Source organism: Diaporthe batatas (genome assembly GCF_019321695.1).
Source record: "Diaporthe batatas strain CRI 302-4 chromosome Unknown Contig00011, whole genome shotgun sequence".
NCBI lineage: Eukaryota > Fungi > Ascomycota > Sordariomycetes > Diaporthales > Diaporthaceae > Diaporthe > Diaporthe batatas.
This window is the reverse complement of record NW_025408558.1, coordinates 1,492,295-1,512,680: the sequence shown is the minus strand read 5'-3', so window position 1 is coordinate 1,512,680 and position 20,386 is coordinate 1,492,295. Positions and strand designations below refer to the sequence as shown.

Below are 20,386 nucleotides of genomic sequence, written 5' to 3'. Positions count from 1 at the left end.
CGACCCGGTCAGGGGATACAAGGGTGCCTCTTCTGCCAGCACCAGTTCATACCTAAAGCGCTGTGACCAATCAAATGTACTACTTACGGGACTTTTGATTCTTGACACACTTTTATTTGGAAGCACAGGATACTCGGAACTGTCGTCAAGGTAGAAAGAGCGTGATTCCAAACGTTCCATTGAATCTCGACTGGCAGATCCCAAAAGCGATGGAAACCGCCGGCCTTGGAACGACGAGTTCGACTGCGAAGGCCATACCGGTGGTTTGTATGGAATCTTCGCGGCTTCATTTGCCTAGTATGTCCAACTTTCCTCTTACCTGACATAGCCGAGGTTTGGGGGGAGGGTGGCTTGAGGTCTAGGAGTACCAACTCTGGGGCTGTGACGGATTGGATGGACTTCGGGTTGCTACAGGTGCCCATGTCCTCTGAAGCGGATCGAGCCCCTGGAAGAAGGTGGCTATTTGTAAAACCCGTTGAGGATACTCGCACATCCTTTCTGGCTTATCATTCATCAGCAAGTAGAAGCTTCTAGTCATTTCCCCCTAGCTTGCCTACTACCGAGGTCACGACCCTTCATTACCCCAGGGTACCTACCGAGGTACCTACATACGCTGTAGTGTTCATCCCTTTTGCCCTACCAGACTACCTTGACGCCTCTCTAGTCAGCGGCGCCGTCGGGATCGATAGCCCTGTCTGTGCGGCACCGGGCTGAGGCTATCCATGGATGTGCCCACAGACGTATTTTATTCTCTCTGTGCTGTTATTAGTAGTATATTTATGAACTAGTTTCGCTTCTATTCCGTATACGTCCGAGGACATACATGGCGACTTCATACAGTGGTAAGTAATTATATTTCTTGAAAGCTGGGTCTTGAGCGTTTGTTACTATGTGAAGCTACTGTATCTGTTTTATATATGAAAACGGATATTCGCAGGGCAAGAAACAGATGGTACAAGGCAACTTTTTTATTTTTTTTAATTTTTATAGGTAATATCTATAAATAATATTTTTTAAAACATTTTTATTATTTATTATTATTTAATTAATATTATATATTAAGGTTAGGGTTATTAGAAATTATTATTATTTTTTTAAATTTATTTTTAAAAAATAATATTTATTTTTATAATAATATATAATTAAATAAATATTAAAGTTAAAACTTTTAAAATAATACCTATAAATAGCTTATTTTTTCATTATATTATAAGGTATTTTTTATTCCTAAGAATTTAATTTCTTTTAAAGTTATAGTATAAAGTTTTATTTTTATAAAAAAGTTACCCTGTACCATCCGTTTTTAGCCCTATACTATCCGTTTTTTGCCCTACAAATATCCGTTCTCTTATATATATGGGGATTAGAAATGAAGCTAAGTATGGTGATCCCTGGGCTCTGGTGCACCCACTGTTTCCGAGAGGGTTGATTTTTAATCTCCATAAATATACCATTAAAACTCTATGCCCTGCCAGTGCTTCCCTAATTTGTAAAAACTTGGTTCCCGTATTTTGGACTTTAAGTACACCTTGGTATAAAATATGTATACCCGAAGGTTTCATTTAGCTAAGGAATAAGCGTAGTGAGGAGTTATTCTAGAGGTTAAGCGAAAGAAGGCTTTAACTATATTATATTTTTTATTTAACTATTTATTTATTTATTATCTTCTTAACTTTTAAACTAGGTATTAGCTTATACTTTAAGTATAAAGTTAATAATTATTTAATATATATCCTTAAACTTATTTATATATAATAAAGTTATTAACTTTCTTTATAGGGCTCCTTTTTTATTATATTTCTTATATATTATATAGAAGTAGATAAATCTTTAATAATAAAATAGTATATTTAAAGGAGGAAGATTTAGTTTTTAAATATTTAGATTTTTACTTTTTTATATAATATTTATTTAATATATAATAAATAAACTTTATTTAGCTTTTTAAAATTTTTAATCTTTTATAAAATTTATATAAAAGGCTTTTTAAATAAATTTATTATTATAGTATTATTATTCTATTAATAACTATATATTTAAAATAGGGATTATAATATATCTAACTTATTTAATAAGAGTAGATTTAAATAGTTATTAAGTATATTAATAGGGAAGAGTTAGTTTATTAGGTTTTATATTATAGGATTTTTCTTCTTATAAGGGCTATTTTAAAACTATTTTAATCTTACTATATAACTATTTTACTAACTTTTTAATATAATACTATTAAAAGTAATACCTTTTAACCTTATTTATATAATATAAAGTTTAGCTATATATCTATATATTATATTTTCTTTTTACTATTATTAGTATTATATTTCTTTAAATATTAAGTCTTAAGTGTTTACTATTATATAAAGGCGCTATATATATTTTATATGTATGGGGATTGAAAACGAAACCACAAACTACTTAAGCGAAAGGAAGCTTTCCTAGTAGCTGGAGCTAGGCGAGAGCGAGAGCTACTCCTTCCTCAATACAACTCCTTAAGTACGTACAGTACATACAAAAATACATTAATTACCCAGTCCCCATTCGAGATTCAGATTCTAACCAATTCATGCATGAGAAACATTTTATTGGATTACACAGTAATAGAGAAAGCTCCACTCGTCGTTACCCTTTCGCTTCGCTTTAAGACAACTCCTCGCTACGCTTAATGAGGCAAATGCACCAGTATCCCAGCCTGAGCTTTCCATCCAAGTCGTCTGTCAACTAATCAAAGGCTAACGCAAACTACTCGGACCACAACACTACTAGTAACCAACGCATCGGTCGGCTTCCCGAGGTCGTCAATCCAAAGTTTTGCATTTTTGAAATATCTCAATGTGGGTTTATCATCCAAAAAAAAAGTGTCAAAACTCCATCTATGGCGATGCGGTCGGCGCCTACTACAACCTCCCATACTCATCTTCACCGTCCCCCCGGGACCAGCTCGTCGAGACGTAGACAATTGAGTCCACTTTCGTCAAAGATCAGCCTACAAAAAATTGAAGGCAATGGAGGAGCCCAACGACACCTCCAAGTCTGAGGCCTTGGCCCGAAGCGATGCTGTTCATGCCGACGACGAATTTCCAGAAAACCAACCTGCCGATCATTTTCCCAAATTCGGGGAACTCCCAACAGAACTCCGCCTTCTCATCTGGGAGCAGGCATTCCTGGAAGAGAACTTCCGCTTCCGACGCCCCTTCCCCCTCGGCTCCGTCCAGAGATTCCGGTTCGACCTGAGGCGGGACCCGAACAGGGTGAAGCCCGGCCGCGACGGGTCCCGCAGCGGGTGGGTCGCCTGCTTCACGCCGCTCAGCATCAACACGCGGCCCTACTACAAGTTCCTGCGCGCCAGCTCCGAGACCCGCAAGTGGATGGCGCGCCTGCTCGGCATGTCGGTGCTGACCGTCCACGAGCTGGAATACGACGCCGAGGGCCAGCCCGTTGGGTCCCCCCGCAAGCGCCACATGCCGTACAGCTTCGACAGGGACGTCTTCTGCGTGGAGGCCATCTCGCACGGGGTCGACCTGGCCCTGCGCCACACCAAGGGCGCAGACGGAAAACAACACCGCCTGGCCGAGTACCTCGACGACGCGCTCGGGCTGCGCTTCGCGCCGCGGATCAAGCGCCTCGCCATCATCCCTCATCACTTGGACATGACCTCCTTCCGCCATCATTTTTTTGGGCACAGGAAGAGCCGCAGGATGGGCGACATGGTCGCGCTGGCCAAGCGGTTCCCCTCGCTGGTGACGCTCCGGTCCGCCATCCCGCAGTTCGACCGGGGGGAGGTCGTCTTCGGCCTTGATAAGCACCGTGAGAAGTTTCCCCGTCCCCCTAAAGATGGCTATTTCCAGTGGGTGGGCGCCAGCCTTCGTGGGCGTGGTCAGGGCGGGCCGACCAGGATGTCCGAGGAGGACCGGCATGAACTGTATCGCAAGGCCTATCGGAGAATATTTCTTCGGCCCTCCTACCATCATGGTCATCGCGTAAAAGAGGCATTGTTTGATGGCTGGCGCTGTCTGGTGCGGAGGAGCAAAAACGAGTTGTATCTGGTCGATGACATCTGACACACGCCGCGATATCTTCAGGAGACAGGATGGTCTTCTATGGGACGGGATCCAATTGGAAAAGCTTCCGTCGAACAACCTTCATGTGCGACAGGAAAACCTCTTATGGAATACGTTTTTATGGACAACAATGAACCGCCTATGGGACAATCTTCTTTGGGGATATATCTTGTGAGATTAGAGTGATCTTATGGATCGCATGGGCGTACCCGCCCTCGGGGCCGTTGTTACGGGTGTGTGTGTCTGATCTCTAACGCCTCAGTTCTACTAGTCAAATATTTAACATTAAAAATAATTTGAATTAAGGATTAGATTTTAAGAAGTCGTTGAGTTTAGTAGTATGTGTGATGGTGCGAGCTTATGAGTGCTAGTATCTAAGTTTAGGGGACTAAGAATTATAGTCTTGAACCTGGGGTGCTATCGCGTGGCTTTTAACGGGACCGTCTCAGTTAAAGTACCTCACTATATTTATTCTTTATGTAGCCAGTAGGTCTTAGTCAGTCAGACCCCTCGATTAGAACTCAAAAAACTGGCCTACACGAAAGACTAATCAGTCTGACTACAATGCCCGAATGCTTAGGACTAATTTCACCCCATCGCATGACTGACATCGTGCAATGGGCAGCCCAGATGGCGAACGGTGGGGCCCCGGCGACCAGACCCGAACCTGTTGAAGAAACACCACCAACCAGGTCCCGCGTGCAGCCGGCGGCCCCGTAAGCACGCGGGAACTAAAATGGTGCCATCGACGCCATTGCTTACAGTTCGGACGGACAGGGACGAAGCGAAGTAGCATCGCCCAATGTCGCAACACCTGCTGCAACGCCAGGAAAAAAGCTCCTATCTTTTTATGACAGGGGGCCAGCGGTGGGCGATTCAGGGCAGTCAACATGGACGCAGAAACACGATGCCGGGTCCTTTGACATGTTATTAAAAGGGCGCCCCTGCCATGGCTTCTTGGCAGTCCGGGAGGGAGATCCGAAGGTGCAGGCCCAGGTCAATCAGAACCTCACGTGTGTCGACGACAATGACGAGCCTCCGACAGCTGGCCCCCCTCCTGGGCATGGCCCTCTTCGCCGGGCACGGCGCCTGCAGGGGCCCCTTCCTCACCCAGGTCGACAACCAGACGTGGGTGTTTGGCAACGACCTGTGGAACGTCACCGAGGGGAAGTACTACGCGACGAAGCTGTTCTCGAGCATCCTCCCGGGCCATGATCTCGTCGGCGGCGCGGCGGGGCACTACGCGGGGATAGGTGAGACAGAACCCCAACACGCGTCACACACAGCCCCCGAGGGGAGAGCTATAGCTGACGACCCGACCAGACGGCGAGAACAACTTCGAGTGGACCGCCGCCAACATAGTCTCGCGGGGCCCAGACCACATCGACATCGCCTTCAGCTCCGCCTACGCCGACCTGCACTGGGTGGTCTTCGACGGCCTGCAGGGCGCCTACCAGTACGTGGTGAACAAGGCGCTGCCGGACCTGGAGATCATCCGGACGCTGTGGCGGCTCGACAACGCGACCTTCACGCGGGGGCGGACCCACGTCAAGGACGAGCCCCTGCCCGACTTTGCGCTCTACGGCGGCAGCGCGTCGACAAAGGTGCAGGACGAGACGTGGCAGCTCGCGGGCGGGGGGTACATCACCAAGTACGACTGGAGCAACTACGTGCGGGACAGGGACTTTTACGGCGTCTACGGGCCGGGCGTCGCTGGCTCATGGTGGATCCATCCTTCGACCGAGTACTTCTCGGCGAGCCAGCTCAGCCAGACTTTGACTGTGGGTTTTGTGAAGCCCCCCCCCCCCGGCTCCCACGGTTGTGCAGTGGTCTAACGTGTGAGCCAGGTCCACCGCGAATCGGCAACGGGCGATGCCGTCCAGCTCAACGTGTTCCAAGACACGTCGCACTTCCGCGTCGGGGCCGACACCCACTTGCCGGTGGGCAAGATCTTCGGGCCTTGGCTGTGGTACCTCGTGAGTTTACCTTGGGATCGGCTCTGACCGACAGCGCTCGAGGGGTTTCCGTCTAACCACAACCGTCGCAGAACAATGGCTCCGTGGAAGACGTCGCGGAGCGCCGCAGGCAGGAGCTGCAGAAGTTCCCCTACAGCTGGCTGCCAGACGGGGCCTACCACAGCCGCGGGGAGATCACGGGCACCCTGCGCCTCTCAGACGGGCGTCCTGCCTCGGGGGCCGCCGTCTTCCTGGGCGACACGGACACGTCGACCAGGCCGCTGGTGCAGGGGGACAACTACTACTACACGACCACGGCCGGGGCAGACGGGTCCTTCTCGCTCGGCGACGTGCGCGCCGGGTCGTACGGGCTCTACGCGTGGTCCAACGGCGGCGACATCGCAGACGTGTACACCAACACCACAGTGGCGCCCATCACCGTCGAGACAGGCAGGACAACGGCGCTGGGGGAGGTAGGGTGGGCACTGCCGACAGGGCGCAGGCAGATCTTCCAGGTGGGCGAGTTCGACAAGAAGGCGGCCGAGTTCAGGAACGGCGGGCTGCCGTACCAGCACGGCGCGACGGACGACAGCCCGGCGAACCTGACCTTCAGGATGGGCGAGTCGGACGCGGCGCGGGACTGGTACTACGCCACCTCCAAGCCGGGGCGGTGGGCGATCGAGTTCGAGGTGGGCGCGGCGGAGCTGGCGGCGCGCGCCAACGGCACGGCGGTGCTGAGCGTGTCGCTGGCGGGGTACTCGCAGAGCACGGCGGTGGACGTGGACGTCAACGGCGTGGTGGTCGGGACGCTCGGCAAGGACGTGTTCACGAGCGACCCGGCGCTGTACCGGAGCGGCAGGACGAGCGGCGAGTGGCGGTTCGTGCAGTACGAGGTGGGCGCCGCGGAGGTGCTGAGGGCGGGGCGCAACGCGGTCGGGTTCACGGTGACGCGTTCTGTGCAGTGGCGCGGGGTCATGTGGGATTCCATCATCCTCGAGTGGCAGCAGTAGGAGCAACAAAGGGGAGGCAAGGCTAAGACGTCACCGTGGGGGCGATCGCGTGCTGCTTCGAGGTTAATCTACTTCATCTTTTGTCCATGGCCCGCCAGCCCGCTTTCTCCCGGCCCAGGCAGTGGTGACGCGAGTGTGAAACCGAGGCGACTGGGCGAGTGAGATGTCGAGTAGTTGCAGGCAGAGGACTTGTGGAAAGGACCGACAGAGAGAGGACGTCGTCTGAACCAGGCGGGCTTGGCTTGGGCAAGTGTGCCACAGCTGCGCCACAAGACCACGGCCGCGGTCGCTGGTTGGCTGCCTGGTGGGTCCGCCCCACTTTACCCACCCCCAAGTGCGTCACTGAGCATCATACCTTACGCCTCGGAGCCTTTGCTCCAGCTAAGCGAGTCCGGTTTGAGGCTTGATTCGACTTGCATGTGCCACACCTGCTCCCTGCCTGCTCTGCTACTGCGCCAGTCTGTGCCTGGGACAACGTCGTCATACTGACAGAGTAAAAGGTCGAGGCCTTTTGGGTGACAAGACGGATCGCGGGGCAACACCCACAACCCCACGTCATGGCAGAGACCAAGCTTGCACCGGATGAGGCAGCTCGGATTGTTGTCATGCTGCCTTGTCAGTCAGTCAGTCAGTCAGTTAGTCAGTCTGGCCTAGCTTGTTCAGCTGTCTGTCTGTGACTTGAGCCGCCCTCCAGAAGAATACAAAAAGGACGTAGATTCCCAGCTCAGTTTCTCTTTTCTTCCCCTCCATCTTCATCAACACCAACAACAACAACACAATCCACACAAACAAACCAAACACTTTTCCACCCACCCAACCCAACCAACTCAGTCATCATGGCCGACGCAATCAAGAACGCAGTCTCCTCCGCCTCCGAGACCGTCCAGCAGGGCATCTCCGGCGTCTCCAAGGAGGGAAACAAGGAGGTCGCCAAGGACTCCAGCGCCCCCGCCGGCACCCGCGCTGAGGCGGCCAAGGACGCTGCCAGCGACAAGGTCTCCGAGACCACCCACAGCGTATGATGAATCCTTGTTACTGTTACTGTTGAATAGTCTCGTTAACATATCACCATCACAGATCAAGAAGTAAACTCCTCGACCACGCTCAACTGAAACTGAGGGGATCGAGTGGGAGGATTGAGCTGCCAACCATGCAGTCATCACTTTAGCGATTCATATTTCTAATACAGTGATACCACCACAACATTAATCTGCTGTGTCCCTGCTGTGTGTGAAATGTGACATAAATGCGGTTCTGCCTTTGCCGTTGTCAACCAGCGCCGCACCGTGTAGGTCCCAGGCTCGGGAAGTGTTGTAGGGGAAATCTTACAATGTTGTGGTTGTGAGCAATTTTTGGTTCAGAGCCACTTCCATCTCTTGCAGTCATGACAAAATCCTTATCAGCCTTGGGATATTACTTGGGACATGAAACTACACTATGCCCAAAATGACAATTATACACAGCTCCACTTTTCACAATCAAGAGCCTCTACGACACAATCCACATTATGAGTGTTCATGTCGCCACGCCGGGACTGCGCCAAGGACGGCATGACAACTATAGTCCGTTGCTTGGCAGAAGTTGAAGCCTCTGGTGGACTTATATTACTAGAGGGTTATGGAACGAAAGTTAAACCACTTACATATCAACCACATGGCTCATGATGGCGGCATCACATACGATAAGGGAGCAAGTTTTCAAGTTCAGGAATGTATTACGAGCTATGGAAATACACATACGACCTGGACACTCTCAACATGACCAGTCTCGAGCACCTGAGGCCGTGTGTGAATTCATGACAAGAAGAGCCTCCCATGACAAAGGAACAACCCCCCAACTAATAGAACAAGGTATTCAAATGTTGTCTACCGAGTAGGATAAAACCCCTTACCCTCAATCCAAACCGAGTTCCCCTCACAAGCAACACAATAAAACAAGCTCTTCCCCCTCGCCACATCAAACCTACACCAAGCAGGCACAGCAGCCCCACAATCAGGCCACCCACACCGCGCAGCAGGCCCAACAACACCACCGCCCTCCGCCCCGAGCAGCCGCCAGCGCACAGCCCACAGCCTGCGCGCGAGCCCCTCGTCCAGGCACCGCAGCAGCACCGAGCCGCCGTCCCCGTCCCCGCCCTCCCCGAGGCGCATGTCCGCGCCGCACGCCCCGCACCCCACCCGCCGCACGCGCGCCAGCTCGCGCGACGCGGCCTCCAGGTTCTCGCGCACCTGCGGCGGGCGCCGGGCGAGCGCCGTCGAGACTGCCGTGTCGGCTGTCGCGGTCAGGTGGCGGCCGCAGATCAGGTGGCCGCAGGGGAGGGCGTGCAGCGCCCTGCTGCTGCTGCTGCTGGTGGGGCTGCTGCCCTCGCCCTCGGCGCACATGTGGCACTGCGCCCCCTCGCCTGTGGCCTGGTGGTGGTAGTGGGCGCGCGAGGGGTGGTCGCACAGGTGGGGGAGGCAGTGCGGGAAGTCGGGGAGGCAGCGCAGCAGCGCCGAGGGGGGCGGGAAGGGGGACCTGCCTGGGTTGGCGCGCCCCGTGGTGCTGTGGCCCCTGCCCGGGGAGATGGCGAGCGTCGCGGCCTCGTCGAGGGGCGAGTTCGGGGTGAAGACGGGGGCTCTGAAGGTGTACTGACGCGGCCGCTTGGTGAAGGGGTTGCTTGGGCGTGAGACGCGCCGCTCGAAGAGGGTCTTCTCGTCCGCTGCGTCTTCGACGGGGGCGAGGCGCGGGGGCGCCGGCATCTTGCTCCAGTCGCGTGCCTCGATGTCCTTCTGGATGATGCTGTCTGTGTCGGCCGGGCGGAGGGACATGGTGGCGGGCGTGGTGGTCAGGCCTACCATTTTCTCTTAGAAACTTGTGGTGATGGGGAACGTACTCTTTGGTGTTATGTCTTGGGGGCGTATGTAGTAGCTTCGAGGCTGGTGGTGAGGCGCGATGGGTGATGCAGAAGGGTGGCCCAAACAGCATATTGGCGTTTATGGCGGTGCTTAAGTATTGCGCGTGTCTTCGTTCTCGCCTTTGTTTTCTGCAACGGCTAGAAGTTTGTGACCCGCGCGACTAGTGTGCTTGAAAGGGACCTGCGACACAAATACAATGGATTGTTTGGGAGGTGCATTGTTACGTGTTCTTTACAGATGTCCCTGTCTGTGATGAGTACAAAGGCAAAATTGTGTTGTGTCCAGATGCCATCACAGTCTCGCCGGAACGGCCTACTCGAACGAGTACATGCCGTCAAGGGCGCTCAAAATGGGCTCCTCAAAGTTTAGATTGTATTATTTACTACATTACGCTGCCTGTAAATATGGAGCGTTATTGTATCCTTCCATCAGAAATGCGCCACGCTGAGAAGCGAAGAAGCTTCGGAAAGCCACACCCTGCTCGGTCCGCCAGACCTTGCCATCACGAAACGCAGTTTCCTACCGTGGTGAACTCGCCAACCTCCGTCAGGTTATCCACCCGCCCAAGCGTAAACTCGAGCAGTCTGTACGCCGCGCCGGGCGCATACTGCGGGATCTCGTGCCCCGCCAGCGCCACAGTGGTGAACGTCAGCCCGCGCTCCGTGTGCGTCTTGCCATACCAGCCACCGCCGCCGACGAGGCCGACCGACAGGCTGGGGATGCGCCTCTGCGACAACGTGGCGTCGATGGCAGGCCCGATGGTCGGGTTGTACGGCACGAAGAAGTTGTCGCCGCCCTTGAACGGCGACTCCTGGAACCCCTGGAGGCCCTGCCACGTCATGTTGTTGATGGCGGCCAGGGTGCCGTTGGACATGATGAGGAAGTCGAGCTCGCCGTTGGCGATGACCACGTTGCCCGTGCGCTCGATGATGGACGGGATCATCCTGAACGCCGAGGGCTCCGAGTCGTCGAGGCCAAACTCCGTCTCCTTGCACAGCATGAAGTTGGGCCGCGGCTCGCCGATGTTGAGCGCGTCCTGCACGTCGCTGCGGTTGAAGTAGTTGTTGGGGCCCCAGCCCAGCGTGGGGAAGCCCAGCTGGTTCGAGGGGAAGGGGCAGAAGTTTGTGATGTGGTAGGGGTCGAAGCACGGGTTGACGTAGAGCGCGGCCTCGGCGATCTCGACCCACGGCTGGCACTTGTCGTGGAGGGTTCCGGCGGTGGCGTTCATGGATAAGGGTAGGGGGATCGGGCCCTTGGGAGGGAATGTGAGCGCCTTGTCCATGTATTCCGTGAACCCGCAATACAGGGCTTCCTGGTTGATGTGCTCCATGAAAGTATCGTTAAGGTTGAAGTAGCTGCGGCGCGCGTTGAGGTACTGGACTGCGGGTGCCTGCTCCATGACGCCAAGAGGCCCGATGGCAGGGTCAATAAGCTGGATCCCCTTGAGGTTGAAGTAATCGTTGTCAGAACCATGTTCTGACTGCTTCAGGAAGTAGTCTCCGATGTAGGGGATCATCTGGCCTGCATACGACTCGCCGGTCAGGTAAACATCATAGCCATACATATCGAAAGTGTCAATGAAGTTCCTCCAGAAACCAGCGAAGTGTACGGCCACGTCATGCTCATTCGTGATATTGAGGCCGGCTCCTGGATCTGCCGAGGAAAGGCCAGTGCCTAGCAAGCAAAAGTCAGTTCCAAGGTTCTCACATTGTGCGTTGGGAAAAGGCTTGTTCAGCAAGGAGACCATACAGCGGGCTCACAAAAGTCCCCGGCCGAGGTTGACGAAAACAGTGTTTGGGGAATGCTTACCAATGGGCTGGTCAATCCAAACCATGTTGGTCAGGTTTGTCCAAGAGAAAGGGTTCGGCTGGGGCGAGTAAGTTCCCGGCTGCCAGAGGAAAGGGCCGTTCTCCTGCAGCAGGCCGGCCATGGAGCTGCAGCCAGGGCCGCCGTTGAGGAAAACGGTGATCTCATTGATGGCATCCGGGTTCCTCGAAGGGAAGAACCAGAAGAAGAGCTCGTTGGCACTGGAGCTGTTGGACCGCTTGGGCCCTGCGATGGGCAGCCTCCCGGCGTACGACTCGCCGATGTCGAAGTCCACCCCAGGGACACCGGTGCGGTTGACCTGGAATTCTGGCAAACGGCTAGTCAGTAAAATACCCTTGAGTGTGCTGAGAATGGTAACCTGGTGGGAGATCAGGGCAGGACAACTTACTTGCGCTCTTGTCGTTGAGGAAGGCGGGATTACGGTTGGAATTGAGCGCACAACGTGAGACGTGAGCGGACAGGGCGGCAGTTGCGCCGCCAAGTGCAGCCAAGAGGAGCTTTGAAAACAGCATGGCCGCTTTGAAAAGAGAGTGGTCGATGCAAAGAAAAACAGGCTTTCAATAAACTGAAATGTGTAGAGACGAAGGTCGAGGATGGAGGTGCCCTGGTGTCAGCTTGCTTGAAGAGACCAGGGGAAAAGAGAGGTTGGAGGTTGTGAAATTGAAATGGGACTTTGGGGGAAAATGAAATTGGGACAAAAGGACGGAGGCCAAACGACGAACTTCCAGGACTTTTGCCAAAAGGTGGAGTGTGCGACGTTGTGTACCTAGGTACCTAGGTTGTTCGTTGTACGGTTGCAGAAAGCCTGGAGGCGTCCAAAACAAACGGAATTCAGCTGATCCCAACTCGTTTACCACCCGGGCACAGCCTTTTCGCTGCTGGTCTGAAAATTCTGCAAGGTTGGCTGCTTGGTTGGACAAGTATGCCCATACCTTGGTCAAGTTCCACGTTTCCCTCGTTTCTAGTCTGCCTCTCTCGACCTTGGTAACGATTGGGATCAACTCACAATGGTTCACATGAACAAAAAAGTGCTGCAAGTGGAGTCTAAAAGAGGACTTAAAGACCTAAAGGACAAACTTTTATTTTGGGTGCTACAACCCAGCTTCTGTGGGAGCAAAGATGAGGGCTTTGCTCATGCTAGTCTGGTACCCAACCAAAGGTGAACCTGCAAGTGTGAAAACCAAGAACTTTTGCTTTTTCCTCATCATGAACCTGAAAACTTCCAAAGGGAACTCTGCCAAAGAGCTAGGCAACGCCCACAGCCCCCATAGGACCCAGTCACTCCTCGCTCAAGCCGTGCTTGTCCTTGTTGTGCTTCTTCATGTAGTGATTTCCGTGGGTGGTGGACCAGCCGCAGCCATCGACCTGGCATGTGTGCACCTTGGCCCGCTTTCCGCTGAAGGCAAACCACTCCTCCGGGTGCTTGACCTCGAAGTGGGCCTTGCGGGAAGTCCACTTGCCTTGCCAGCCATTGCAGCGGGCAAACTTGCAAATGTAGCCCGTGGGTTGTCCCTCGGGCTTTTCGGCGTCCACCACAACGTCCCAGAGATTGTTGTTCTTGTGGCGGGGGTGCTCAGAAGGGGCCTTTGCCTTTGCCTGCTGGGGCTGCTTGCCCTTGGCATCGTTGTCGTCCTCCATGATATCATCTTCCTCGATGGACTCCATCACATCCTCTCCCTGTGCATGATCATACCACTGTAGGGGAAGGAGAGGGGCGCTGCCGACAGCGTCCATGTTGTCAAGGCTGTTGTCCATCAAGCCCAAGTTATCACCCTGCTGCGACACAGGCTGGAAATGGCCATCGTCGTTCTCATCCATCTCATCCTCATACATGCCTTGGAAACCTCTGATCTGGTCCTCGAACTCGGGTCCGCTTGGAATTGGTTCATGGTAGGCGCCGGATGCCAACTCCCTCTCTCCCCGAATGTCATCTTCATCGACCTCAAGATCTTGGAAGTCTTGACGTGGGTAGGACACCTGAAAGTCCATGTCGGGGGTCGCGACGGTAAACTCCACAGCAGCATCTTCACTCTCGGGAGGTCGAGCCTCTTCGATCTCCCCTGTCAGGATGTGAGAACCAGGCATGCTGAGAGGGCCATCATAGATGGTAATCTTGGTTCGATTGATTAGGTCCGCTTCGTCAATCTCGTGGGCGCGGCCGGCGTCCATGGCTCTGCTCTTGACTTTTCCGCTGTACAAGATCATCAGACGCTTGTGAAGCTTGTGCTGGGACGGAATATAACATACACCAAGTGATCCACCAGCTCCCTGATGTGGTGTCCAAGCCTGTTTTGGTCTCGGTTCTGAGGGCCCCAAGCATTCTCCATGAAGGCCCCCTCCTCGTCTGCGAAGGCAACCAATGAGTGCCTGAATTTCTGATTCTCGTCATCGTTCAGCCGTTTGCTGTAGTATATTAGTATCGCAAGCCTGCTACAACAGTCCTGTGTGTCTTTTGATGGTGTCATGGAGGAACTCACCCCCAGCCTTCCTCCATTTCACGCTCCACATCATCAACATAGGCCTTCATGCCATCCTTAATGCTGAGTCTTTGTGATTGCTATATTAGTAGTTGCTCAACATCTAGACAGCAGGTGCTGAGACTGAAAGGGCTACTGTGCCATGAAGCAGGATGCAGTGTGCGATGAGGGGCGATGAGGGTAGCTGGGCACAAAGCATCGCGTGGCGCCTGATGTTGCAAACAACACAAAAGCCGTCTCTGCTTGCACCGATGCTTGGTATAGCGCATGGAGACAGGAACAGGAATCGCTGTACTTACTCGGCCATGATGACAGTGCTGGTGTGCTGATGTGGGTTTCGGGGTTGAAGTTGTTGAGTTGGTTTCGGGGTTGAGGTTGTCGAGTTGGTTTCAGAGTCGAGGTTGTTGATGTGGTTTCGCAGTCGAGGTTGCTGGTGTGGTTTCTAAATCGAGCTGCCCCAGTGCTTGAAAACCGCGGGGCAGTTCTACACCTACAAAAAGCTTTCAGGTGCTGCTGGTGGCAGTTTTGCAAGGTGCAAACGTTTGGACGGGGGGTGTGTTTGCGTTTGATCCCTCCCAGCAGTTGGTGCCTCCATCATTCACTACCAGCTCTGCGATGCCAGTGAATGCAAACTTAGTTGGCAGGTAGGCCTGGACATACCTCACCTTTCATCAACTGATTATGTCAAAGCCTGGTATCCATGGGCAGGTTTCTCAGTGTCGTTGAGGAAATAATTTCAGTGAAAAGCTATCACTCAATACCATGTTGCCCTTGGCGAAACACATACATAGGTAGCCAACTCTAGTATACAACCATAGGGCAGTTCAAGATGACATTAAATGTCAATATTTAAGGTATAACAAAATGTGAGTTCACCAATTCGGCTCAAGCAAACAGGTGTCTCAAAACCATCTTTGGCCAAAGCCATACCAAAAAGATTCTGCTAGTCCCTGTGGTACCAGGTGTGTGTCAAATTCACCACCTTTCTTGAGCAGTCTGATCAATGAATTCCAGTTGTGTCCTTGCCAAAATGTAGTCAGTGGCCAGGCTCTGAAGACTTCTCAAGGGTTGTTGAATGCTTTAATTTCTTGCTCTGCTGGGCCATCAACCGCTGTTTGAAGAAACCAGCAGATATCATAGCTAGTTAGGTAGCCAACGTTTGAACTGACGAGACATCAGGGACAATTAGGTTCATTTCAATCTGATGGTGTTGAGCGCATGCAAATTCATGCCACGATGCAAAGCTGCAGAAGGTTGAGCATGATGCGGCTGACAAACACAGCCTTGAAAATTGCCAGAGCCTCTGGCCGACAGACGCTTTGAACTCTGCTGAGAGTGAGCTTGTGCATGCTGAAAGATTTTCTCTGCAACAATTCTACTAAATTCCCATCAACAATTTCTTGATGAAGATTGTTCATGACCACTCTCACCCAAATGAAGCCCCACATTGCCTGTGAGGTAATGTTGGAAAGTAGTTAAGAATAATTCTTTGTGGTTCATCAGGCCATTCAACAGAGATGGTCTTCTAAAATATGAAATTTTCTAATATCATGGAAATAATTTACCTATGTGTAGTAAAATCATGGACGGCTAATGGTTTCTGAAAGATTCAAGTTGGCCAACTTCAGCTTGCTAGGAACATCTTCAACAGCATGCCCGGCCTGTCTCTGGCAGTTTTGTAAGCATAAATGAGATTGTCAAAACATTGAGGAAGGTGCCATTGTCGTGCTGGTTTTGATTCTCATCGAGAGCCCCAACCAATTGTACAATGTGATCTCTGGAGCCTATTACAGCTGATGAGATGTGAGGCATCCACGACATAGCCTCGGATAGGATTCGAACCAGTTGACACCCCAGTCCTGTCTGAGCTTCAGTCTTTAATATTGCCTATGTGGACAAATTAGTTCACAGCCTTGAATTCTAAGACCTGATGAAGAAGCTCCACCGAAATTCCCCAAGTCTGCCACATTACTTCCATGTTGGCACAAGATAATTAGGTTGTAAGTAGGTGGATTTAAGCTTAACTATAAATACTACCTACCTAGGTACTTTGTGTACAGCAAGATCTGTCTGTTCAAGTTGTAGTCACACCCTTGATTAATCATGCCTTGTTATAACAAGTAAAGCTCTTGCTTGACAACTCCTTGAGATAGTTTGAACAGTTACTGGATGCCAATAAACATTTTCAAAATGTCTCACTCACAGTTTAAATGTTACCAAACTCTGCTGCTCTGGACTCATCTGTCATCATGAAATTTACTGTAGATTGCTCATAGCTTGCTTTTCTTTTCCATATAGTATGGCTCCTTTGTTAGTTATTTAAGGTAGTTTCCTTTTCTATCACATAAATACTGACTATACACGGTGTATTACGAATAGTACCACGGTAAATTTGCTGGAGGAAATTTTCAATCAGTACTGTGTGCTGTTTGATCAAACCCCAAGTGACTAGGGAGCCGAAGCTTCTATGTCCTGCGGCTAAAACAGTCACAATGAGTGGAAATGACGAGAGAAAGCAAATAGCACAGTGGTCACTGAGTAGATAATTAGCAGCAATGAAGGGCTTCTCTTTTACTATGTATATACTCAAAATTGATCCACCCAAACTTTGAAAAGCCATTTTAAGCATAACTACTCTAACAAGCAGAGCATGCGAAGAAACAGAAAAGGGTTGCTCCCTCCATCACTCCCGCTTGAAATACATAAGCCGGCCCAACACCAAACATTATGCCCCATCGTAACATTGACCCCTAGCTGAAGCACTCGCTAAAAGGTACTCGGGCAAAGCCTAGCGTGGGGGAGGCAGCGGAGCATGTCCTCAAGCCAGGCCCGACGTTTACAGCTTGAGGGTCTCCTCGAGCTTGAACGCGTCAAAGCTCTCGGGGATGTCGCCGGACTGGAAAAGCTGGACGAGCTCATCGGCGGGCTGGCCGGTCTCGACGACGGCGGTGTAGTTGTACAAAGTGCCGTCGGCGAGGTAGGCGACGTCGGGGGTGGCGCAGCCCACGGACTCCTCGCGGGCCTCGGTGGCGCCGCGGATCATCTTCTTGTTGGCGAAGCCGTAGCCGGTGCCGCCGAAGGGCCCGCCGCCAAGGCAGACGTAGTCGGAGCCGCCGCTGGCCCGCTGCTCGCGGATGGCGCCGCAGTTGGGGCCGCCGTGGCCGCGCGCGTTGATGTTCCAGTTGCGGGGGATGGCGCGGAACGAACCGCTGCCGAAGTAGGTGCCCGAGTTGACGCTGCAGCAGGTGTCCGGGTTGATGTTGTAGCAGATGAAGCCGCCGCCGCTGGTGCTGCAGCCGCCTGCGTACTCGAGGTGCAGGTCGATGGCCGAGGCGGCGGTGGCGAAGAGGCCGGCGACGATAGCGGTGAAAAACTGCATTTTGATGATTGGGGAAGATGGGATGGAATTGTTTTTGAGAAGATTGATTTGTGCAGGTTTCTTGATGCCGGACTATTGTCTTTGCTGGGAGGCTGGAGATGTTGAGCTGGATGGAGATGGGTTCAAGAGTTCCCAGACAGAGGCGGGAGCCACCCTTTTATGCATTTCTGGAAGCCCTCATCAAAACGTCTCGGACCTCTCGTCAAGTACCTGTTACTGCTCCTCTTCTGTGTTGACTTCTCGTGTAATCCATTCTTCCTAAAGTCCGAGATTTCAGGGGGTGAACTTTCGGAAACGAGGTGGACATGTGTATACCAGCCTCCTTCGCCTTCCGCCACCGGTCATGAGACGGACTGAAAGCCACTTTGATGTGTGTGATGAGGCGCGATGTTGTAATATCATAAGCACAATGTTGCAATATGGTGAGGCGGAAAGTTAGAACACGATCCTTTGCTTGGCTCGCCAAGGCTGATCAGGAAGAAGAACGTGAAGACATCGTTGGCTCGGCCCTTGGCGCACAGTTGTCTCTCTTCCTCTTTCCCCGATTCAGCATCAAGTTTGGCCCCTTCCTTAGTTCACTAACGGTGATTGCATTCATTGTCTCCCGGCGAAGAGGAGAACCTGAAGCTATCATGGGTACGGCTCTTGGCGCAGCACTTGAGGATTGGGTAGCGGCTCCCGCCTCGGACTCGAGCACTCAGACCGCGCCCAATCAGTCAAGCAGAGCCTTTCACATCCTTGGGTGACTTCGGCCAATAAAATTCATCGTTAGTATAGTGTTGCTCTCTTCCCTTCCGACGTTGTTCAGGATTTGGTAGTACTCAATTGGACCGTTCTGCTGAGGGCGCAGGACTAGTATTAGCGGCTGATACCTCGGACTTAGGTACACTTGCCTTCCGTTGCTCGGGTCGCCAAGGCAGCGTGCATTTATCAGCTCTCGGCGGAGGAAGAGACGACTTCACCGCCGACGGAGCGGCTCTTGGCGCACAGCTGCCTAAAGCAACGTCGCGCCGAGAGGCTGCGAGGTTCCACGTCGCACAGTGCCGCCGCCTCTCCCGGAGCATGCACAGGTATCTACCTACTAGTCGTCTACGTCGGCCCACGTGCACGACAGTGCGACGTACAATGCCCAAGGGATCTTAGATTCCCATTGCAAATACAGATAGCCCGCCCTTATTAACGTTTGCGGCGAGGTCACTATTTTACATGATCCGACTATACAGTCTACGGATCTTCAGTTAATTCTAGGGGGTTAAGGCGCTGTTCTCGAGCTTTCTATTGTCAGTCTCGTCACAGATCTCAACAAATGGGCTCCTATGCGGGCTTGATCAACGGCACCTAGGTAACCGCTCCGACCAATAGATCTTCGAAATCCTGAGTGATTTTACGCGGGCTGCTAGTCCAGAGGCACATACTAGTAGTGTTTCTGGTACATGACCTAGACCCTACATTCCTTCTCCGCTCTTCCCCGCGTTAAGAAATATGAGAGGACGGAAAGGGCCGTGAGGGCCAGGGGTAAATTGCCTTCAAGATTCTAATGCCAGATCCTACGATCTGGCCAGACTCACGCTAATGTAGGCAACCTCCGGGAGGATCCGGTTCATCCGAAGTAGTCTGCACGACTTTTAGAGTGCGAGCCTCTCCACATTCAACGGGTGGGCCTCGGACTAACTCCTTGTCATCACGCTAGTTTGACGTCCGCACGGCACTTGGAGTTATTCCTTTTCTCAACATTAATCGGACCGTGAGACACTAGCACGTTTCTCTGTCCTATGGCCTTCACCGTCACCTATGCCCCCATGGCGCATTGGTCACGCGCTGGGTGTACCTTGTAAAGGTAGCAGGTTCGATTCCTGCTGGGGGCCCGAAACAGACCCATGGAACAGCCGACCATGTTAAATACTATGGTAGGTATTCGGCTCTGCCACTACCTCTAGATATAGGTTTTTTCCCCTTGTGGTTTTTCCTATATCTAGCCGAAATTAAAAATAGAATTTTTCCTTTGTCAAGCGAAACGGAGGTACCCAATCCTCCCGTCAGAGATTCTCGAAAGGGGGGACAGCTAGTGCTAGGAAGGATACATGAGAAATCTGTAAATGAAGGCCTAGTTAGACGTGACGTTAAACCATCATCATCATCATCATCATCATCACCGTCACCTATAGTTCCGAACAGACTGTGCTCTTGATCAAGTGTTTACTGTTTTTGTTGATAAGAGGCGCCTGGCACTGAGAAAGAAGCGATGGAAGGTTCATTGGCTTAGTGTTATTGTCTTAGTGCTGAGTGTGAATATGGGTCCCATAACTAGAAGTAATAAGAGTACTAGTAGGAGGCAACTTCAGCCATATTATCATTGATTGTCCGTAGACTCAAACACTGACCGCTTAAACCCTCAAAATTTGGTTGGCCTAATATTGCTGTCTTAGTGCTGAGTGTGGATACCGGTCCCAGAGAATTAGAAGTCAGAGTAGTAGGAGGCGACTCTAAGGGCCTTGGCGAGGTTCTGAGGGGGCCAAGCCAATTCTTTGAGTGGCTCCTAGGGACGGCAGGTGACTACGAAGGATGCCTAGGTAGAGAATGATTGTTGCAATAAAAGAGGAGGAACGCTGGGGTGTAGTCTCAGGTAGCAGGGCTATTTTGCGGCGCGCCGCCGCACGCGCCTTGACGAATACCTAGGTAACTTTTGAATTCCTGAGGTCCCGAAAGAGCTCTCCACCTGGCCGTCTATGTCTACTTGATCTTACACTCGCTGGCTACCTTGATGACTTCTTTCAGAAGCCCGCTAT

General features: G+C 51.9%; 7 protein-coding genes across 7 annotated transcripts; 3 read left to right on the top strand and 4 right to left on the bottom strand.

The window, feature by feature from the left end:
• Positions 1–3,002: 3,002 nt before the first annotated feature.
• KVR01_008950 (uncharacterized protein) lies at positions 3,003–3,981 on the top strand (the record flags this gene model as incomplete). The annotated part of the gene is given in 2 exon segments (XM_044786914.1): positions 3,003–3,919; positions 3,930–3,981. 2 exon segments carry the CDS (start codon positions 3,003–3,005, stop codon positions 3,979–3,981), a joined length of 969 nt encoding a protein of 322 aa, XP_044641452.1.
• Positions 3,982–5,085: 1,104 nt separating this feature from the next.
• Positions 5,086–7,194, top strand: KVR01_009420 (uncharacterized protein; the record flags this gene model as incomplete). The annotated part of the gene is made up of 4 exons (XM_044787761.1): positions 5,086–5,311; positions 5,382–5,839; positions 5,906–6,034; positions 6,106–7,194. The coding sequence occupies 4 exons, from the start codon at positions 5,086–5,088 to the stop codon at positions 7,021–7,023; spliced, it is 1,731 nt and encodes a 576-aa protein (XP_044641922.1). The 3' UTR covers positions 7,024–7,194.
• Positions 7,195–7,476: 282 nt separating this feature from the next.
• Positions 7,477–8,224, top strand: KVR01_009558 (uncharacterized protein). Its single transcript, XM_044794680.1, has 2 exons — positions 7,477–8,039; positions 8,101–8,224. Exons 1-2 carry the CDS (start codon positions 7,860–7,862, stop codon positions 8,110–8,112), a joined length of 192 nt encoding a protein of 63 aa, XP_044642060.1. The 5' UTR covers positions 7,477–7,859; the 3' UTR covers positions 8,113–8,224.
• A 653-nt stretch (positions 8,225–8,877) lies between these two features.
• On the bottom strand, positions 8,878–9,970 carry KVR01_009287 (uncharacterized protein; the record flags this gene model as incomplete). Its single annotated transcript, XM_044792697.1, has 2 exons — positions 9,029–9,970; positions 8,878–8,888 (listed from the first exon to the last, which is right to left on the bottom strand). Exons 1-2 carry the CDS (start codon positions 9,858–9,860, stop codon positions 8,878–8,880), a joined length of 843 nt encoding a protein of 280 aa, XP_044641789.1. The 5' UTR covers positions 9,861–9,970.
• A 449-nt stretch (positions 9,971–10,419) lies between these two features.
• On the bottom strand, positions 10,420–12,256 carry KVR01_008997 (uncharacterized protein; the record flags this gene model as incomplete). The annotated part of the gene is made up of 3 exons (XM_044786411.1): positions 10,420–11,591; positions 11,727–12,050; positions 12,133–12,256. The coding sequence occupies 3 exons, from the start codon at positions 12,254–12,256 to the stop codon at positions 10,420–10,422; spliced, it is 1,620 nt and encodes a 539-aa protein (XP_044641499.1).
• A 766-nt stretch (positions 12,257–13,022) lies between these two features.
• KVR01_009225 (uncharacterized protein) lies at positions 13,023–14,528 on the bottom strand (the record flags this gene model as incomplete). The annotated part of the gene is made up of 4 exons (XM_044789935.1): positions 13,023–13,935; positions 13,992–14,147; positions 14,222–14,290; positions 14,521–14,528. 4 exons carry the CDS (start codon positions 14,526–14,528, stop codon positions 13,023–13,025), a joined length of 1,146 nt encoding a protein of 381 aa, XP_044641727.1.
• A 2,529-nt stretch (positions 14,529–17,057) lies between these two features.
• Positions 17,058–17,600, bottom strand: KVR01_009301 (uncharacterized protein; the record flags this gene model as incomplete). The annotated part of the gene is made up of 1 exon (XM_044782142.1): positions 17,058–17,600. The coding sequence occupies one exon, from the start codon at positions 17,598–17,600 to the stop codon at positions 17,058–17,060; it is 543 nt and encodes a 180-aa protein (XP_044641803.1).
• Positions 17,601–20,386: the final 2,786 nt, after the last annotated feature.

Coding starts and splice junctions, on each gene's coding strand:
- KVR01_009558 (XM_044794680.1), top strand. CDS start 7,860: ATGGCCGACGCAATCAAGAACGCAGTCTCCTCCGCCTCCGAGACCGTC.